The 21,275-nt window shown below is 43.7% G+C and overlaps 5 protein-coding genes across 5 annotated transcripts; 2 read left to right on the top strand and 3 right to left on the bottom strand.

The window, feature by feature from the left end:
• Window positions 1–962: 962 nt before the first annotated feature.
• On the bottom strand, window positions 963–2,810 carry SMKI12G0060 (sugar porter family MFS transporter; the record flags this gene model as incomplete). Its single annotated transcript, XM_056224032.1, has 1 exon — window positions 963–2,810. One exon carries the CDS (start codon window positions 2,808–2,810, stop codon window positions 963–965), a length of 1,848 nt encoding a protein of 615 aa, XP_056077990.1.
• A 3,463-nt stretch (window positions 2,811–6,273) lies between these two features.
• On the top strand, window positions 6,274–7,506 carry SMKI12G0050 (fungal specific transcription factor domain-containing protein; the record flags this gene model as incomplete). The annotated part of the gene is made up of 1 exon (XM_056224029.1): window positions 6,274–7,506. The coding sequence occupies one exon, from the start codon at window positions 6,274–6,276 to the stop codon at window positions 7,504–7,506; it is 1,233 nt and encodes a 410-aa protein (XP_056077989.1).
• Window positions 7,507–7,998: 492 nt separating this feature from the next.
• SMKI12G0040 (DUF1349 domain-containing protein) lies at window positions 7,999–8,595 on the bottom strand (the record flags this gene model as incomplete). Its single annotated transcript, XM_056224028.1, has 1 exon — window positions 7,999–8,595. The coding sequence occupies one exon, from the start codon at window positions 8,593–8,595 to the stop codon at window positions 7,999–8,001; it is 597 nt and encodes a 198-aa protein (XP_056077988.1).
• Window positions 8,596–9,398: 803 nt separating this feature from the next.
• Window positions 9,399–9,989, bottom strand: SMKI12G0030 (sugar O-acetyltransferase; the record flags this gene model as incomplete). Its single annotated transcript, XM_056224027.1, has 1 exon — window positions 9,399–9,989. The coding sequence occupies one exon, from the start codon at window positions 9,987–9,989 to the stop codon at window positions 9,399–9,401; it is 591 nt and encodes a 196-aa protein (XP_056077987.1).
• Window positions 9,990–13,953: 3,964 nt separating this feature from the next.
• SMKI12G0010 (uncharacterized protein) lies at window positions 13,954–19,563 on the top strand (the record flags this gene model as incomplete). Its single annotated transcript, XM_056224026.1, has 1 exon — window positions 13,954–19,563. The coding sequence occupies one exon, from the start codon at window positions 13,954–13,956 to the stop codon at window positions 19,561–19,563; it is 5,610 nt and encodes a 1,869-aa protein (XP_056077986.1).
• Window positions 19,564–21,275: the final 1,712 nt, after the last annotated feature.

Here is a 21,275-nt window from a genome sequence, read left to right as displayed (position 1 = left end):
CATTGGTAAAGCGCTGTTTTTATTTAAGTTTAATCTTGTTGGAATAAGTGATTACTACTATACACATATTCTTATAAATTGGAGTAGGAAAATTCTAATAATAGAATTTACCCCAGTAATGAGATGAAGATCTATCAATTGATCAGAACTTATTATATAAGAAGATGAGCCATAACTAAGATCTTGTCATCTATGCCCTGAGTTGTGTCTGAACCATTGGTTTCAATATAACCAAGCAGCGTGTGTTCTATATATCTCTCTTATATAAATTAAGAAGGAACGACTTATTCTCAATTATTACAACTTACTAAACAACTAATTATCAACAAATTTTCTTCTTTTTAATACGTGTCTGCATACCTGCATACCTGCACGCCGCACAATCGTCATTGGTGCAGGCCAAATGACAGTAATAAACGTACGCGACGAGTAATCATTGCTAGTGTCAGCCCCACAGTTTGCGCGCATTTGGCGAATATAGTCGCGAAATTTTTAACTTTTTCTCTTGTCAAGTGCGGATAAACCACGGAAAAACCACGGAAAAAAGGATTATCTTCTATGCTTTGAATTTCTTGCCGCTTTTGCTGCTGTCTTCATCCACTACGCATTTCTTTAAGGTACAAGTATCGCTTTGCTATGAAAGACGGTTTTCCTCGGGTTATGCATATAGGGGAAGCACACATGATGGGACTACAAGGAGAAACACGATTTTGACCAAGAAAGGTTCTAAATGCTGAGAGGAGTTCGGGTTTCTGGATGTGGTAGCGGCTCTTGAATATGCCCCGCGATGTTCTTGTTAAATACTGTTTCAAATCAATTGATAACTGTTAATGGATTTTTATAGGTCATAATGCATACAAATTATTTAAAAAAGAACGAATATAGATATTCTATAAGGTAAAAGAACGCTTAAAAGCATAGATTATTCGATTTTCTTTTGTTTTTTTCGAGAGGGGTTCTCCCTAGAACGTGTTAGCTTCAGCTGACTCCCGCTGCTTTACGCTTGAGGATTGATCAATAACGTCGACTTGCAGATCATTTTGAAGCTCACCCTTACGGAAAGGATCAACTACAGTAGATGCGAATTTTCTGGCAGGAACACCTTGATTGAAAAGTTCATTAATTTCACTAAAGGTTCTGCCAGTTGTCTCGGGCAAATCAATGATGACCCAAGCCAGAGTGAGTGCGGTGAAACCACCCCAGTATAGACCAGTTTTGGCACCCCAGTTCCAGTCGCTCACGTTCAGCATATATGGAGTTAGAATAGCGTTGAAGACGGCCATTAGATTGTAACAAATACGCGCCAGCACAATAGTCTTGGTCCTTAACTCTGCGGATGGGATCTCTGCAACGATACAATAAACGACAGCTCCGATACCAGCGTTGTAGAAGAACGATAAAGCCAGCAGTAGACCACCGGCACCATTACTGGCATTGCTTCCGGATGCAAATCCCATTCCACCAATGATAAATAGACAAACCATTTGGAATGCAAGACCATACGTCAGGATAGTCCATCTACCAACACGACCAGATATCACCCAGGAACAAAGAGTACCTGCCAAACCAAGACAGTACTGGATAAGCGAGAAAGTAAACGCCTGGTCAGTGGCCATGCCTGCCCTTTCAAAGAAATATGTCGAGTAGCCAAGCAAAACAGCACCACTACTGTTTTGAGCAACCCAAGTCAAACACGCAAGTCTTGTTCTTCTTCCATCAACGCCCTTGAAACAGTGAAAGAAAGACCCTGATTTAGATGCCAGAAGTCTTTCCTTCTCAATGGTCATCTCAATTTGCTTCAAAGTAATATCCACTTGAATCTCCCTCTCAGCAGCAGTGCCGCTCAGAATCCTATTCAAGGACTTTTTGGCCTCCGCGATCTTATTCTTTCTCACCAGCCACCAAGGCGACTCAGGAGCGAAGAAGATACCAATAATCAAAGGTGCAGGCCAGATCCATTGTAAGGCAAATGGCAACTTGTAGCCCAACTCGGAGTCTCCCAAATTCTCCTGGGAGTTTTTCATGATACCAGAAGCGAAGATTTGACCAAACAACCAACAGATGTTGGAGTAACTGGTCATGTAGTATCTCAACGCTAGGGGGCAAACCTCCGAAGCGTAGGTAACAGCCAGACTCTGGAAGCAACCCCATGGCATAGCAGACAGAATTTGCCCTACAGCGATCATGGCCAAACTTTTGCAGTAGTAAAGGATAAAAATATAAGCAGTCAACAAGCCGAGCGCCGTAATCATTGTGTAACGATTACCCATGAACTCGACCATGTAAGTGGTCATCTGTAAACCAATCATTTCACCACAAAGGACACACATGTTCAAACCAATTTGCCACTGCGAGGTAATCTCGTAGGAGCCTTCCGCATTCATAGTACCGAACTTCCTCTGGAAAACCGGCAATGCATAAAGTGCACTCAAAAGCGCAGTATCATAACCCTCCATAACCAGCGTCGTGGACACCAAAATAGACCACAGGGCTGCCTTTGGATATTTTCGCAAAGCTTGCCTCAAAGTCATGCTTTTCTCCTCATTGTTAGCTTCGTTCGCATCATCCGTAGCGTCTGCCACTCTGATTGCGTTTACGCTGTCCTCGTCAGAATCGCCTAGCTGTGCTGCATTGGTGGTGAACTCCAAGTGACCCAACTCAAATGCGCCGTCTTTCTTCCCTTCTTCAAAATCGTCGGTGTCTAAACTCTTTGCTTGCATGACTGTAGCGCTTGAAGAGTCCGGGAGGTTTGTGATCTCATTCTCTGGGGCATTTCTTTTCCTGCCTACCAGCGAGATGATATTCTTCATATTGTAGTATTTTTCGTAATTGTTGTATGATGGTTATCTATGCACTCTTGCAGAGGAAGAAGCGGTGAAAAAGAAGTAGAGTACCTCGATAAGTGTTGATTTCCAACTGCTTTTATACATAGACCACGCTCCTGTAGATGAGTATTGGAAAGTTGTAACCTTTTGAAGTGAAGAGGATATGTCTCCTAATGTCCCAGCATCGAAGCCCAAAAATGTCCGCAAATCGGCGCGACGTGGTTAGATATGGCTGTTGCACTCTGCCCCTTAAAGGCCCTCTTCACGAAGAAGACCATGCGTGGAAAGCAGATTTTTTTTCATAGCAAGAAGGAGGGAAGAACAAAAGAGGCTTTGAGCGCAATAGGGACAATGCAAAATCGAAGAATCAGAATAACAGCGTTTGCGACCGTTTGCGTGCGTTTGTGGGGAAAGCGGGGCAATGGAGATACTGAGACAATGGGCACCGATCCATGGGGGAATACTCAAACCACAGCACCCGGAACTATTTTCGGTAAAAAGGTCTTCTTGCCGCTAAAGCGACTAACACAGGTTGATTTACCAGGTTCTTTGGCTGTCATCCAGTAAGCAGTTGTTTGCGGTACCTGAATACAGGCCTTCCTACGCGACCTTCTGTGGAGCTGGCCGTACCGCCGCACCATTTAAGCTTGAGAAAAGGAAAAAATACGGGGAAATAAGCTTTTCTTTTTTCTTCCGCATGGAGCATTTCTCGGGAAAATACAAGAAAAGAGTGGAGGTGCTGCATGCATATAGTGCAACTTCGTGTCCCTGTTCTCAGAGCTTTGATGACAATAAAAATCTTGACCCAAGTCTGCTGGTGTGTAGTGTTCCTTTTCTAAGCGACTGATGACAGACTGTGCCATCGTAGCATAACTTGAAATCGGTAGTCCGTCGGCCTAGAACGCTTGACATGGTGTAGGAAGACGCCATTGCCTAGTAAGTTCATCCCGCCAAGTTCGAAGACACCAGCAACAGCGTCTGGGGTAGTTCAGTCGGGATCATGTCTAAGCTTTGCTATATCAGGGGCCTGGGCAGTTGAAGCGGTGCGGGTGGCCCATTTTATGAGTCCTTACAAGAGCATATCGGCCGCGATATAGTGAGCTATGTGAAGGTTGGGCCTCGTTATGGTGCGAATGAGGACTGTTTCTGTATGCTTGAGATGACTGGCGTCATTGTTGAATCGGCTGTTAACGACAGAGCTTGAGTGGTCTAAGAAGAGTGGGTTTTTGAATCCAAGGTGCGACTCGTTTCTTTTGGAGACTGAAAAGAGCTGATTAAACCCTCCGAACAAACAGCAGATCGTTTTTCTGTGGTTCATCTTCGAGGTATGATGAAAAGAGGAACCCAATTTCTCCAGACAACCGGACGTCATTTTCAAGTAGTGTAGCTGCGAGAAATGACGCCAAAAGAGCGGGTTTTGCTTGCACGTGTTTACCTTTGGTCAGCCTGATTTCAAGTGGAGAATACTGTGAATCTATTTATGACTACATCGCGATGATGATGTGTTCTGAAGTTGGAGGCTTATCATATGCCCCTATTACCGATCTAACCATTCCCTGCCACTATTGAGAGGGCACATTTTTCATGAATGGGCCATGCACTCATTAGTGTCGTAGACAAATGCGCCAACATTTGCTTCCAAAATTCTACAGGGCGAAGAAATCATGATTGGGTGCGACTGCGTTGGTGCGACTGTGTTGGTGCGACTGTGTTGGTGCGACTGTGTTGGTGCGACTGTGTTGGTGCGACTGTGTTGGTGCGACTGTGTTGGTGCGACTGTGTTGGTGCGACTGTGTTGGTGCGACTGTGTTGGTGCGACTGTGTTGGTGCGACTGTGTTGGTGCGACTGTGTTGGTGATAATATCAGTGTCAAAAAAGAAGGTCTCACATAAGGAATAACTTCAAGCACACCTCAGTAACCGGAAGACCTGAGTTCAGGCATGAATAGAATCTATCATATTTTGAAAGGCATTGGCTTTGTGAAAAGAACTAACTCGGGATCTGTGAAAATACAACCAATCTCGCAGCGATCTCGTTCTCTCAAAAGAGCGTGAAGTGTCTTCCATAATACTGGTTACTCTTGTTACTTTTCTTATGGCACTGCCCTTGTGAAAGGCCAGTGTCAATGGCCGGTGGTCTTTCTTTCTAAACCGTGTGTCTCAATCGAATAAAGTGGGTGTACTGAACCAGTGCTTCCGCAGTCATCGAACTAGGCTACCGCAGGGTCTCAGAGAATATTTGAGAGTATTTTGAGAAATTGGCCTTGGAGTTCATACACTGCTGGAAATGGAGGTTGTGGAGGCATATGTAGGTTTCTTGTAGAATCCCAGGCCTTAGAACGATGTGTATCGAAGTGAAATCAATGCGAAAGTCGTCATCTTCCTCTTTAAAAGGGCTTGCGAGTTGGAAAGAAGCAAAAGGCTATTACTGTGGAGACGCAAAACTTTACGTGACGAAAAGCTTGCTCTTCCATGCTCTTACCTCTTCTTTTTTTCTCCCGGAATGATCAGTGTTCTTCTATCGTGTTGCAGTTGTTTTTTATGTTGCCCAAGAGAATCTACATCTTCGCCCAATAAAAGCCCTAGTCGACCATATACACATACGGACAGACAGCTTGTGACTTTGAATTCCGCAATATGCCCTCTTTCAGAAACGTTGCTTCGATACGTTGTCAAGCAGCCGAAGAGAAGAGATACTACCACACATTTTGCGTTGTGGCCTCTTTATTTATGTTTAGCTCGATATATAGATACATAAAGGACATTACCAGATTTTCTCTTACCATACCTCATACTATATGTTGGAACATCAATGCACAACGCCTTTATACAATCGTAGTGGCACTCGAACAAAGGTCAAAAGTAGGTGACAAAAGATCTGCGGTGTACAAACCCGATCCTTGGCTTCGTGCATGCACTGGGAGCATGACACAGAGTTTACGTATTCACGCCCCGTCTGAGACGTCAAGGCCAGATCGAGGGCTATAATTCGTGGTAAAGACACGGACGTATGTACTTAGAATATTGAGATGAACCCAGGTGTTGATGAGCCTTTGAATCTTCTGTCCACAGGGTTTTTGCCCGTACAAGAAAGCATTGTCTTTTTGACATAGCGCATTTCTGCACGGCCCAACCCAAGTCCATTCATTCAGCTCAAGCATCTGAAAGGACTCTGCGAAAAAAAGATTTCGAGATCTTGAGTCAGCAAAAGAAGAGATAAGCGTCAGGTGCCTCTGATCTCAAGCATGGCTTCAATGAAACGGGCGTGTGACTGTTGTCGCATCCGTCGAGTGAAATGTGATCGTAAAGAGCCCTGTTCTCATTGCATCGAGCACATTTTGAAATGCACTTATATTACGCCAATCAGAAAGAGAGGCCCTAGGTCCATTAGCGAGAGAAGCCTGAAGAGAATAGCAGAAATACAGTTGAATACGAGGGATAGCAATAGCATGGCCCCCACAGTGACACCTAAGAAGGTACCCAAGAAGCTGCTTGATCAATGTATGAGACTATACAACGACAATCTGTACGGGATCTGGCCTTTGCTCTGCTACGACGACCTCCGAAAACTTTTGGACGAGAACTATGACGACTGCTACACGTACTGGTTTTTGGTATCTCTTTCGGCAGCGACTCTTGGCGATTTGCAAACAGAAATGGAATCTGAAGAGGGGGCCACCTATAGTGGGAGAGTATTATCCAGCCTGTGTATCTCATCGCGCCAGGAGTTTGACGACTTTGATAGTAGCAATGTACTCAGCATCATGACGTACTACTGTTTGCTGCGCTGTTTTGCTCAGATGTCTAATACAGGAACTTCGTACCGACTTTGTTGTGAAGCTATCAGTCTTATCACGGTAGCCGAGTTGCATCGTGAGGAAACGTTCAAGTCTCTTTCTTTCAACGAGCAGCAGCTCAGAAGAAAGCTGTTTTATTTGCTGCTCATGACGGAGAGATACTATGCCGTATACTTTCATTGTACAACACGTTTGGATGTCACAATATCGCCGCCAGAGCGGGAGGCCACCGTTGACCCTCGACTTTCTCTGGACAGTTTTCTAGAGATGGTCCGAGTATTTACTGTACCAGGAAAATATTTCTTTAATGCGTTAGCCTCTGACTCGATTGGCGTTTCTTATACGGAGGATTCTCTTAAAAGGATATGGAAAGAACTCCATACAACACCACTTGAAATAGAGCCATGGTCCTACGGGTACGTAGACATTTCATTTTCGCGACACTGGATTAGAGCACTAGCTTGGAAATTTGTGTACCAAGTCAGGGATAGGCGAACCAGCTTTATTTCAGATACGACCATTGCCCAGGTACCGGCTGAAATCGCTAGGGACATGCTTGAGGACACGTTCTTGATGCCAAGCAACCTTTATGAGGCGCACGGTCCTGCAATACCAACGAAAGCGCTTGAAATAGCGGATGCGTTAGTGGAAGTTATAAGTCAATACGGCCAAGACACGAAATCAGACGCATGGAACTGTTTGTGTGATATATCTAAGTTTGTTTTCTCTCTCAAGCACTGTGATAGTAAAATGATGGAAAGATTTGTTGTCAGATGCCAAAATACCCTCGTTACATGCCCCATCTCCAGACCCTTGGAATTGAACAACGATAACAAGGGTGACTTCCAAGATGACTTGTCGAGCGAATTCAGCTTTCGTCCATGACAGATATTCCTACGACTTACGGACTTTTTGGCTCCCCCAGCGCCTTTCCCGCAAGATAGAGGGGTACTATTAGATTCAGGACTTCTTCTTAATGAAAGGAGTGTGTGTGACTATGCATTGACGAGGTCTACTTTACAAATTTAAAAAAGTAATCGCTGACATATATATATATATATATACGCGGATGTTTAGGGCTTCTAAGCACACGCACTGCGATTTTTGAAGTGTATAGTATGGCCTTGTCCTTTTCAAATTTATGAAACCTATTCAAGATTACCGTTTTACATTATAATCTCGTCATCCAGCGCTCGGGGATCCTAGCTGGTGAGATGCTGATGGACAGACGTTGAAAACAAGAACTCGTAGAAAGACAATAAAGGATTTCGGTAGAGTCACTGCCTTTGATCTTGACACAAACTCTCACTATATACTGACAATCAATATAAAAATCATTGGTACATAGATTCATACAGAGCCTTATTCATTAATTGACTAACTTAGATCATGTAAAGCCTTTCCCAAGGGAGCGGTGAGACTCCATTCTGAAAAGGTGACGTTTAGTCCGCCACGTTCAGGTGTGCAGGCCATTGGACCAACGAAATAATGGTCTGAAACTGGGAATGGAGCCAAACGTACTAATGGCCATGTCTTTTTGTCCGAAGAAACTTGGAGCCTCAAGACCCCCTTTTCAACGGTGACACGAAGCCAAAAGTCTTTGGGGTCTTTGTCGTAGATAGCTGTTGACCAATCGGACTTTTGGTTTGTTAGAACGCTGCTTAGCATTGCTTTTCCATCAGAAATTTCAATACCGGCCTTAATCCAACGACTTTCGTCAACACGCACCATTATACCGGCCTGATCATACAGACTCTGGTAGCTTCCTTGAATACGGACTTGTGCAGTAAAGGCACTTCCTGTCTTTACTCCCAAGAAGTGACCACTGTCACGAGTGAACCCATAAAAGGTTTCACGCCAGAAGTCTGTTTTCTCGTCTGTTTCGAGGCTAACTTTTCCTGCCTCCTCAGTAACTTTTTTTGGTTTATTGAGCCATGTACCACTTGACAACGCAGTGCTTTCAGATCCGGACATTTTGCTTGATAGTATTTTTTGTTTGGTAGTATTTCTTGTTTGGTTGAGAGACCATATGCGAGACAGAACTTTCCGATACTGTCAGGTCAGTTTAAATACCTGGGAAGGCGGTGCCTATGGAATGGTATGATCATTCATTTCTGGCTCCGTGGAATACGCTGCTCGTTTGATTAAGGGTCCCCCTTGCTGTAGCGATGCGCAGGTACGCTGTTCTGCAGCGTATGGTGTTTTCTGGAAATCCAAGGAAGTACAAGAACACTTTACTGGTTACATAAGGCTGTTAGGGCCACGACTACTAAAAGGGCGTAGCATATGGCTCGATTGCGAGATCGAGCAATTATTCGGAGGAATAGGTTTCACGTTACTGTTTCAATGCGGAGAAAAGATCGGGTGAATCCGAACGTTGCCTAGCGTCTCGTCTATTTCTCCATTGTCTACGTTAGTAGCAACCTTTACCGTAAATAGAACACACACGAGTCCATGACTAACGTACACGAAGGTTTCTTGAACTGGGGGCTTGGAACTGGAACCGCAGAGGGGTGAGCATTGAGCAGTGAGCATTGAGCATTGAGCATTGAGCATTGAGCGTTGAGCTTTGAGCGTTGAACATTGAGCGTTGAGCTTTGAACGATGCACTCTGCACTCTGCACTCTAAATCAGAAGAATCACAGAAAATTAGCTATTCCTCAACATATTGACTATTAAAAGTAAATAAACTAGCTCTTATTTATGATTTTATAAGATCACCGTGTGATTACAAAGGACAATGGCGACGCGGATAACGTTCTTCAACAGCAAAAGCACTATTTTTTGTAGTTCTTGGTCAAACTGTCCTTTTCAGTCACCTTTCTTATAACTTTGCAGGGATTGCCTGCAGCAACCACACCTTCTGGTATATCACGAATCACAACGCTACCAGCGGCAATCACGGTGTTTTTTCCTATGGTCACGCCAGGAATCACAGTGACCCCACCGCCGATCCATACATTGTCACCAATGGTCACGGGCATGGCATATTCTAGACCTTGAAGACGTCTTTCCACATCGATTGGGTGGCCTGCCGTGTAGATTCCAACGTTGGGGGCAAGAAAGACGTTGTCACCAATGTGCACCTTTGCCCCGTCGAGGATAATAAGGTTGTGATTGGCGTAGAAATTCTCTCCGATATGGATGTTACTACCATAATCACAGTAAAAGGGAGGTTCAATGATGAAGTTGTCAGTGCAGCTTCCCAACAATTCCTTGATGATTTGGTTTCTTTTATCTTCCTCAGCAGGGCTGGTGTTATTATATTCGTGCAACTTAATTTTAGTCTCTTTTCTAACTCTCAAAAGATCTGGGTCATAGTTCGCATCGTAAAGCTCGCCAGGTTCTATGTTTTCCAATACACCCATTTTGTAAAAGTAAATATCGCAATATCGTGGCGGATGTTTTTTTTTAGATGACTATCGATGCTGCTAGGGCAATAGTGAGTTGGCCTTTTATACTGAAGAGATCTGCCTATGAAGTAGCACTAACCATGCACGAGGCTTTTCTGTCGCACATTATATCGGTCAAATTCGGAGAGCCAAAACCAGAATATTCCCATTGAAAGTATACGTTCGGAGTAACAGTGCAGCATTGCAAGTATTGACACTATGTTCGTACAGTCCGCATTATGTTTCCTTCGAAGCGTTTCATTATACTTTCACAGTTAAGGTTTTTTTTTTCTTTGATTTTCCCCGCGTCCGGAAGTCAGCTCGGGTTTTTACTCGGATATTGTGTCGTGGTCCGACACTGAAAAATGAGGTTGCAAAACGGCTCTTGATGCAAGAATTAAAAGCGCTTCTATTTCATGAAACACATAGCACGCGATGATTTCTGCCTATAACATCGTATAGGGATGCTGTGATGCTGTGAAATGGAAGGTTTGGAGTTTGACGAAAGACAGTTAATATGCTGTTATATGTGAAATGAAAAACGGTGATAAAGGGCGGAGACAGGAGAATAGATGGCAGCCGTAGTGCCTATCTAATTACATAAATGAAAATGCTGCCAATAGTGGAGAGTGGGAGGTGAAGAGATGTGATCATGCTATTCTTGTATTGCGTTATTCCAGTTCAATGAAGTGTGGTGGGGCGAGGGCGAGGGCGAGGGCGAGGGCGAGGAGATGGTAGTGTTATATTACGTTAAGTACGTTAACTCAGAGCCACGGCACGAGTAATATCTTGATAAATAACTGGACAATAATAAGCTAGATTGCAATTCCTTACGTCAAAAAACAGGGCAAAAACGCAACAAGATATTTTTTAATTATTAACTGGCTCACTTGATATGTATAATGGAGTATCTTGAAATTATGAATACGTGGGTTTGCGGGGTTTGCAGGGTTTGCGGTAACCTTTGATTTACATTTAAGATGCAAACAGCGAAGCAACTGCTTCTACGGCAGCTGTCATATGGCCCGAAACCTATAAGTTAGCACAGATTGTCTGTTGTAAAGGCATATAAAAGACACACTCGTTGTTTGTATTTAACCTAATGATTCACACCAAATGCAGAACATTGATGATAGGATTTTGGTTATGACTTATCTTCAAATGTACTAAGTTTTGGTCAATTAACAAATCTTTATGCTATTAACGCAGTAATTCTAATATTAGAAATTGCCTACTCCAATTTATACGAATAAAGGTATAGTTGTAACCACATATTCCAACATATTACAGTATGAAACTACCACATAACGATCATACGAATATCATGGTGCATGCGAGATGGTTGTTCTGTCGACACCATTTGAAAGATTAGGATGATATGAGTATGGACTATTGCTACACTATAATAAATTGAACGAAGGGTATTAGGATGAGAAGGTGAATTCTCAAGTTTTAATGTAGCGTCGGTATATGTGTTGAATATTAGAACGATGTAGCACCACGGAAGTGTTCAAAGTAAATCCGTTGTTTAATCTACCATAATGGTGGGAACAGTGTTAATATAGGATGTGTTAACTCAGTAGGATTCATGATTGAGATATTTTTATATTTTGGTGATTATTGAGGTGATTTTTTATGATTATAAGAAATATATGTATATAATGAGTAGACAGAATGTGGAAGAATAGGTAATATTAGATGCAAGTAAGTGCATTTATATGATATCTGAGTCTGTAGAATATATTATAAGTACTAAAATAAGAATAAAGGTGGGTTTTATGGGTAAATGGCATAGGGTGTAAAGCGCTGAGGTAAGCGCCGTGTATGGTGATGTATAGTGGTAACCATGGCAACTGAGTAAGAGGTGAGGATGAGGATGAGGAGCAGTGCGGCAGTGTGGCAGAAGGGAGTTGGGTAAGATGAGTAGGATGGGAGTAGTGTATTCTTAGCATCCGTAGGCGTATGGGGAGCTATCATGGAAAAGAAGAAGGCATGGCAGGTGTTGATATTGTGGTGAGGTAGCTAGGTGTGGTTAGAGGTGGGATGGGGAGTAGTGCTAGGATATGATGTTAGGTGTGATTGTTTACATTTGATTGTTTACGTTTCGATGTTTACATATGATTGTTTACGTTTGGATGTTTACATATTATGTTAGGTATGTTGTAGAGGTAGATGGTAGATGGTAGGATAAGTGGAAGTGGTGGTTGAGTGGTGGATATGGAGTAGTGATGAGATGTGAAGGATGGCAGATGGAGAGCGTAGGCAGTGGAGGAGCAGGTAGGGTAAGTTAGGGCAGTGGGGTTGGAGTTGGAGAGGTAGGGTTAGACAGCGAGGTAGGGCTGATAGTAGGGTTAGAGATAGGGTAAGTAAGTGTGTACTTCTCATGATAGTGATGGTGATGGTGATGGTGATGGTGATGGTGATGGTGGTAGTGATGGTGATGGTAGTGATGGTGATGGTAGTAGTGATGGTGGTAGTGATGGTGGTAGTGATGGGTGATGGTGATGATGATGGTGGTAGGGTTAGTGATGGTATTGATAGTGATGGTGGTAGTGATGGTGATGATGGTGATGGTGATGATGGTGATGGTGATGATGGTGATGATAGTGATGGTATTGATAGTGATGGTGATGGTGATAGTGATAGTGATGGTGATGGTGATGGTGATAGTGATGGTGGTAGTGATGATGGTAGTGATGGTGGTGATGTGTGGGTGTGATGGTGATGGTGATGGTGATGGTGATGGTGATAGTGATGATGGTGATGGGTGTGGTGTGTGGGTGTGGGTGTGTGGGTGTGGGTGTGGTGTGGGTGTGGTGTGTGTGGGTGTGGGTGTGGTGTGTGGGTGTGGTGTGTGGGTGTGGGTGTGGTGTGGGTGTGGTGTGGGTGTGGTGTGGTGTGGGTGTGGTGTGGGTGTGGGTGTGGGTGTGGTGTGTGGGTGTGGGTGTGGTGTGGGTGTGGTGTGTGGGTGTGGGTGTGGTGTGTGTGTGGGTGTGGTGTATATATATGTTACCTTATTGCACGCTGGATGGTATTAGACAACGCCGTAGGGACATATTGCACCGTGGAAGTAACTCTGTACGAAAGCTGTCATTATTTCCTGTTTAGGCACTTGGGGACGCAAATTGTGGCCGAAGATCTGGCGTCAAGGAATTTTTTTATAGTGGGATATTGCACCAAGGAAGTAACTTGATACGTATTTTCTTATTAAGCAGGGTAATATATTTTTCTTTTTTCTTGAGGGGGAGCGTCGGAGAAGTTACGGGAAATTTTTGGAGAAGGTTTTCTGACGCGTTATATATATAGGTGCGCCAAAAAGGTCTACCTTACTTCGAAGCGTAAGGTCATATACCTAATAAGGAAATGTAATTCATAAGTTTTTATTATATTGGTCTTTTCGAGAGCGGAAGAAGCTGCAGGCTGAGCGCATAATTTCTTGAAGCGACCAACTGGTTCATGTTTAAGTAACCAAGAGAACATCCACGAAGCGGCTTGAGCAATGAACAGAATCCTGGTTCTCCTCGACTAAGCAGACAGATTGAGATACTACGCACAAACATGGAAGTTGAAAAAGAAAGTACGTACCTACTACTTTATTTTTGCAGGCCGGAAATCAAGCGATGAATGACGATCCTCAGGAAGAAACGGATATCTCTCTGTTTTCTATGTTGTGCTTGAAGGGGTCAGTGGCTAATCTTGATGGGATTTTTTATTAACTGTGCTTTGTTGCTGCTGGAGATTTGCACTTGTGTAGCAGAGGTCTTTTTCTTTTGGGTGCTCATTACATAATTCTGCATCTTCTCAATAGAGTAGCTCAATTGCATTCCTAGATGATGATAGGGTGGAAACTGGACAATCTTTTGTTTATATTGATGGATTTCTTGTCAAAAAGCATAACAATCAACATACTATTGTTAATTTCGAAACTTACAAAAATAAAATGAAAATTTCCGATAAGCGTAAGTTTGAAAAAGCAAACTTTGAGGAGTTTGAGTCCGCTCTAAATAACAAAAACGACTTGGTACATTGTCACTCAATAACTTTATTTGAATCGATCCGCACGGAAGTGCGATCATTCTACGAAGACGAAAAGTCTAGCCTAATCAAGGTGGTAAAATACAGAACCGATGCAATGGATAGGAAAAGATCTTTTGAAAAAATTGTCATTCCCGTCATGGTTAAAAAAAATGTACAAAAGTTTCTGACGTTTGTTGAAGACGAACCAGATTTCCAGAGCGGACCCATCCCTTCAAAGTATCTTATTCCCAAGAAAATCAACTTGATGGTCTACACGTTGTTTCAAGTACATACTTTGAAATTTAATAGGAAAGATTACGATATCCTTTCTCTTTTTTACCTCAACAGAGGATACTATAGTGAGTTGAGTTTTCGTGTCCTGGAACGTTGTTACGAAACTGCGAGTTCCAGGCCGAACGACAGCTCTACGATGCGTACTTTCACCAACTTTGTTTCTGGCACGCCTATTGTAAGGAGTCTTCAGAAAAGCACCATAAGGAAATATGGATACAATTTGGCACCCTACATGTTTTTGTTACTACACGTAAATGAGCTTTCGATTTTTTCCGCATATCAAGCAAGTTTACCTGGCGGTAAGAAAGTCGACACAGAGCGGCTGAAACGTGATCTATGCCCACGTAAACCCACTGAGATAAAGTACTTTTCACAGATATGTAACGATATGATGAACAAAAAAGACGGATTGGGTGATATTTTGCATATTATCTTGCGAGCATGTGCGCTTAATTTTGGGGCGGGACCCCGTGGTGGTGCTGGTGAGGAAGAAGATCTATCTGTTGCGAATGAACAATCCGTTATTCCCTCTGTGGACGAACATGGCTTAAAAGTATGCAAGTTGCGCAGTCCTAACACTCCACGAAGGCTCAGAAAAACACTAGATGCCGTGAAAGCTTTATTGGTGTCTTCTTGTGCTTGCACCGCAAAGGATTTAGATATATTTGATGACAACAACGGCGTTGCGATGTGGAAATGGATCAAAATTCTGTACCACGAAGTAGCACAGGAAACCGCGCTGAAGGACTCTTATAGAATAACTTTGGTACCTTCTTCTGATGGTATATCAGTATGTGGAAAACTGTTTAATCGCGAGTATGTCCGCAGCTTTTACTTTGCATGCAAGGCTCAGTTTGACAACCTTTGGGAAGAGTTGAACAATTGCTTTTATATGCCTACAGTGGTTGATATTGCCAGTCTCATTTTGCGTAATCGAGACGTGTTGTTCAGAGAGCCAAAGCGAGGAATTGACGAGTATCTGGAAAACGATTCTTTTCTTCAAATGATACCTGTTAAATATCGTGAAATTGTGCTGCCAAAGTTGAGAAGAGATACTAACAAAATGACCGCGGCTCTTAAAAATAAAGTGGCTGTTGCAATTGACGAGCTTACGGTGCCACTTATGTGGATGATCCATTTTGCCGTAGGATACCCTTACCGGTATCCAGAGCTTCAGCTACTCGCTTTTGCCGGTCCTCAGCGCAACGTATACGTCGACGATATAACAAGGCGCATCCAACTATACACTGATTATAACAAGAACGGTTCATCGGAGCCTCGACTAAAGACACTTGACGGACTCACTTCAGATTACTTGTTTTACTTTGTCACTGTGCTAAGGCAAATGCAGATATGTGCGCTTGGTAACAGTTATGACGCCTTTAAACACGATCCTTGGATGGATGTCGTGGGGTTTGAGGATCCAAATCAAGTAACAAATCGAGATACTTCGAGGATAGTTTTGTATTCCTACATGTTTCTGAATACCGCTAAGGGCTGTCTCGTTGAATATGCAACTTTTCGACAGTACATGAGGGAACTTCCGAAGAATGCACCTCAGAAGCTGAATTTTCGGGAGATGCGCCAGGGGTTGATTGCCCTAGGGCGGCACTGCGTAGGTAGCAGATTTGAAACAGATTTGTACGAGTCGGCGACGAGTGAACTCATGGCCAACCATTCCGTTCAAACAGGGCGAAACATTTACGGTGTGGATTCCTTTTCGTTAACCAGTGTCAGTGGAACGACCGCCACTTTATTGCAGGAGCGAGCTTCCGAGCGCTGGATTCAATGGTTAGGCCTTGAAAGAGACTACCATTGTTCCTTCTCCAGTACTCGGAATGCGAGAGATGTAGTAGCAGCAGTAGCAGGCGAAGCGAGTTCAGATCATCATCAAAATTTTTTGAGTGCAACGCGAAAAAGGCCCCGAGAGCCCAAGAGCACAAACGATATCCTCGTCGCAGGTCGGAAACTTTTTGGCAGATCCTTTGAATTCAGGGACTTGCATCAGTTGCGCTTATGTTATGAAATATACATGGCAGACACACCCTCTGTGGCAGTACAAGCCTCACCGGGCTATGGTAAGACGGAGTTGTTTCATCTTCCCTTAATAGCACTCGCGTCCAAGAGCGACGTGAAACATGTGTCGTTTCTGTTTGTACCGTACACAGTGTTGCTTGCTAATTGCATGATCAGGTTGCGCCGAGGCGGTTGCTTGAATGTGGCCACTGTAAGAAACTTTATTGAAGAGGGTTACGATGGTGTTACTGATTTATACGTGGGGATCTACGATGACCTTGCTAGCGCCAACTTCACAGACAGGATAGCTGGGTGGGATAATATTGTTGAGTGCACCTTTAGGACCAACAATGTAAAGTTGGGTTACCTCATTGTAGATGAGTTTCACAACTTGGAAACGGAGGTCTACCGGCAGCCGCAATTTGGGGGCATAAGGAACCTCGATTTTGACGCTTTCGAGAAAGCAATCTTTTTGAGCGGCACAGCACCTGAGGCTGTAGCTGATGCTGCGTTGCAGCGCATAGGGCTTACGGGACTGAGCAAGAAATCGATGGACATCAACGAGCTCAAACGGTCGGAAGACCTCAGCAGGGGTTTATCCAGCTATCCCACACAGATGTTCAATCTGATTAAGGAGAAATCTGAGGTGCCTTTAGGGCATGTGCATAAAATTTGGAAAAAAGTGGAATCACCTCCCGAAGAAGCACTGAAGCTTCTTTTAGCCCTGTTTGAAACTGAACCAGAGTCGAAGGCCATTGTAATTGCTAGCACAACCAAACAAGTGGAAGAACTGGCCTGCTCTTGGAGGGAGTATTTCAAGGTGGTATGGATACACGGGAAGCTGGGTGCTGCGGAAAAGGTGTCTCGCACGGAGGAGTTTGTCACTGACGGTGGCATGCGAGTTCTCATCGGAACAAAATTAGTGACTGAAGGAATTGACATTAAGGAATTGATGATGGTGATCACGCTTGATAATAGACTTAATATTATTGAGCTCATTCAAGGCGTGGGAAGACTAAGAGAAGGAGGCCTCTGTTATCTATTATCTAGAAAAAACAGTTGGGCGGCAAGGAATCGTAGGGGTGAATTATCACCAATTAAGGAAGGCTGTATAACCGAACAGGTACGCGAGTTTTATGGACTTGAATCAAAGAAAGGAAAAAAGGGCCAGCATGTTGGATGCTGTGGCTCCAGGACGGACCTGTCGGCAGACACAGTGGAACTGATAAAGAGAATGGACAGATTGGCTGAAAATCAGGCCACAGCCTCCATGTCGGTTGCTGCGTTACCGTCTAGTTCACAAGAGAGAAGTAGTAGTGACAGGTACAGAGATTATTGCAGCAGCGATGAGGACAGCAACGCGGGCATTCATGATAGTACCAATGCTAGTACCAATGCTAGTACCAATGCTAGTACTAATGCTAGCACCAATGCTAGCACTAACGCCAGTACTAATGCTAGCACCAATGCCAGTACTAATGCTAGCACTAATGCTAATACTGCTGATAGTACCAATGCTAATACTGATGCTAATACTGCTGATAGTACCAATGCTAGGACTAGTGCTGTTACCACCGCCAGCACCAACGTCAGGACTAGTGCTGTTACCACCGCCAGCACCAATGCTAGGACTAGTGCTAATACTGCTGATAGTACCAATGCTAGGACTAGTGCTGTTACCACCGCCAGCACCAATGCTAGGACTAGTGCTGTTACCACCGCCAGCACCAATGCTAGGACTAGTGCTGTTACCACCGCCAGCACCAATGCTAGGACTAGTGCTGTTACCACCGCCAGCACCAATGCTAGGACTAGTGCTAATACTGCTGATAGTACCAATGCTAGGACTAGTGCTGTTACCACCGCCAGCACCAATGCTAGGACTAGTGCTGTTACCACCGCCAGCACCAATGCTAGGACTAGTGCTGTTACCACCGCCAGCACCAATGCTAGGACTAGTGCTGTTACCACCGCCAGCACCAACGCCAGGACTAGTGCTACTACCACCGCCAGTACCACTGCTAGCACCAACGAGGACTCCAATACAGGTGGAAATGCTGAGAGTAATAGATTCCATCCAGCCACTGACATTGATAAAGAGCCATATAAGCGGAAAGGAAGTCAAATGGTCTCGCTAGAGAGAAAGAAACTGAAAGCACAATTTCCCAATACTTCTGAGAATATGAATGTATTAGAGTTTCTTGGCTTTCGGTCCGATGAAATTAAACATCTTTTCCTGTATGGTATCGATATATACTTCTGCCCAGAGGGAGTATTCACACAATACGGATTATGCAAGGGCTGTCAAAAAATGTTCGAGCTCTGCGTCTGCTGGGCTCGCCAGAAAGTATCGTATCGGAGGATAGCTTGGGAAGCACTAGCTGTGGAGAGAATGCTGCGAAACGACGAGGAATACAAAGAATACTTGGAAGATATTGAGCCATATCATGGGGACCCTGTTGGATATTTGAGATTTTTTACCGTAAAAAAGAGAGAGATCTACTCTCAGATACAAAAAAAATATGCTTGGTACCTGGCTATTACTAGAAGAAGAGAAACAATTAGTGTACTGGATTCGACAAGAGGCAAGCAAGGGAGCCGAGTTTTCCGCATGTCTGGAAGGCAAATCAAAGAGTTGTATTTCAAAGTATGGAGCAACTTGCGTGAATCAAAGACGGAGGTGCTGCAGTACTTTTTGAACTGGGACGAAAAAAAGTGCCAGGAAGAATGGGAGGCAAAAGACGATACGGTCGTTGTGGAGGCACTCGAGAAACTTGGAGTTTTTCAGCGTTTGCGTTCTATGACAAGCGCTGGACTGCAGGGTCCGCAGTACGTCAAGCTGCAATTTTGCAGGCATCATCAACAGCTGAGGAACAGGTATGAATTAAGTTTAGGAATGCACTTGCGGGAACAGATTGCGCTGGGAGTTATCCCATCTAAACCGCCGCATTGGACGCCTTTCCTCTCGATGCTGATAGGCTTGTTCTACAATAAAATATTTCGGCAGAAACTGGAGTATCTTTTGGAGCAGATCTCGGAGGTGTGGTTATTACCACATTGGCTTGATTTGGCAAACGTCGAAGTTCTCGCTGCAGATAACACGAAAGTACCACTGTACATGCTGATGGTAGCGGTTCACAAAGAGCTAGGTAGCGATGATGTTCCAGACGGTAAAATTGATATATTATTATGTAGAGATTCGAGCAGAGAAGTTGGAGAGTGATGGACGTTGTTACGACTGTTGCTGATTGTGTATTGTGTAGTATATGTTTTGTTCTAAGTTTCAAGAAAAAGTGAAAAAAACAAAATGGATTTGTTTTTGTTTCTGGTCAGATTCCTTAATAGTTGAAAACAAACTGGCGGAAAGAAAGGGCATTGGAGAAGATCAGTGTGAGTTGCTCAGAATGTGATGAACACTTCGGAGTCATCTAGCTTTAATCTTGAACATAAAAGTATTACGAAGACTTACATGCGGTTTGCACCAACTATTCTCAAGCCGATAGAGCTGCTGGCACGGCTGTGGTAGGTAGAATGCCTTTAGGTGCTCAAATTGAAATGGATGTTACTGCCTTTGAAAACAGTTAACAATGCAAAAAAGTTAGTTTGCGTACAAATACTTCTTGGACCGCTTAACTACAAACAGTATATATTTTCCCTTGATATATTTTTACTGTACTTAAAGTAAAGTCAAAAATTATAAACGAGAAGATTTAGTTGCAAATAGGATATGATAGTCAAAAATTAACGGGGAAAATATGACTGGAGAGTGCGGCAAAGAATCACTGTTGAGCAAAGACCTGGCTTACGCCTGTTTCCCTCCGAACGGCTCTTTAACGTACAATATGAACAGAGGATATCCAATATCATTGTTGGTTCGAAAATGTTGGAATAAGTGATTACAACTACGCTCTTTGCATAAATTAGATTAGGCAAATTCTAATATTGGGGTTTCCTGCAGTAGTAAGATAAAGATCTATTAGTTGTCCAGAACTTAGTATATAAGAAGATGAGTTATCATGAATGTCCCGAATCATGTCTGAACCATTGGGTTCAACACAATAATCAGCATGTGTTTTATATACCTCTCTTATATAAATTAAGAAGGAACGACTTATTCTTAATTATTACAAGTTACTAAACCAGTCGTTATCAACAGAAGATTTTTTTAAAAAGGTCCTACGGTGCAATGAATCCAAGAATCAAGGCTAGAGATGCCAGTCAAAGGTGAAGCGGCTAGCATTTTTTCGATAGTTCGGGACCTACTATTTCAAAGGAAACAGTTAAAGATCACTTTCTTTTTTCGGCGTCTCATTCTTGGAGTAACGGCTGTAGGCAGTAGTCCCCACAGGTGCATCCGACAGGCCATAAGCAACTGAGTCCATGCAGATTACTGAATATTCTTCGCTTGTGGAAGGCGCGATTTTGCTCCCGCATTCATGAGAGTGGGGAAAGGCGTGCAGTAGGAGTAGTGAGCGATTCTTTTTTGGTGGCCTACGAACATAAAATGTGCCAGATTCGGTTTGAAAGAGCTCTGCGGTAAAGCCAGGAGACAGTTGCTGCGGCACATCAACGATATTTTGTAGTCATTATAATCCTCTTTTATGATCGAAACAGATCGGGCCATCAATTTTTGTGTAAAAAAGGGGTGCTCCAAGCGAGAGGATAGTTACCCGGTTTTTTATCACGTGAGCAATAAATGTGGAGGGGAGAGTCAGGGTAAGCAAAGAGGCGGGTAAGCAAAGAGGAGGCGAAGAGGGTAAAACCTAGGGCTAATATAGGGCTGACTCAGGTTTAGGGCTAGTTGAAGTGTTCGTGTGTGGGTGTGTGTGGGGTGTGGGTGTGGTGTGTGGGTGTGGGTGTGGGTGTGGGTGTGGGTGTGGGGTGGTGGGGTGTGGGTGTGGGTGTGGGTGTGGTGGGGTGTGGGTGTGGGTGTGG

Source organism: Saccharomyces mikatae, assembly GCF_947241705.1.
Source record: "Saccharomyces mikatae IFO 1815 strain IFO1815 genome assembly, chromosome: 12".
Classification (NCBI taxonomy): Eukaryota; Fungi; Ascomycota; class Saccharomycetes; order Saccharomycetales; family Saccharomycetaceae; genus Saccharomyces; species Saccharomyces mikatae.
Note: the sequence above shows the minus strand (reverse complement) of the source record. Positions and strands in the feature narration are given on the sequence as shown.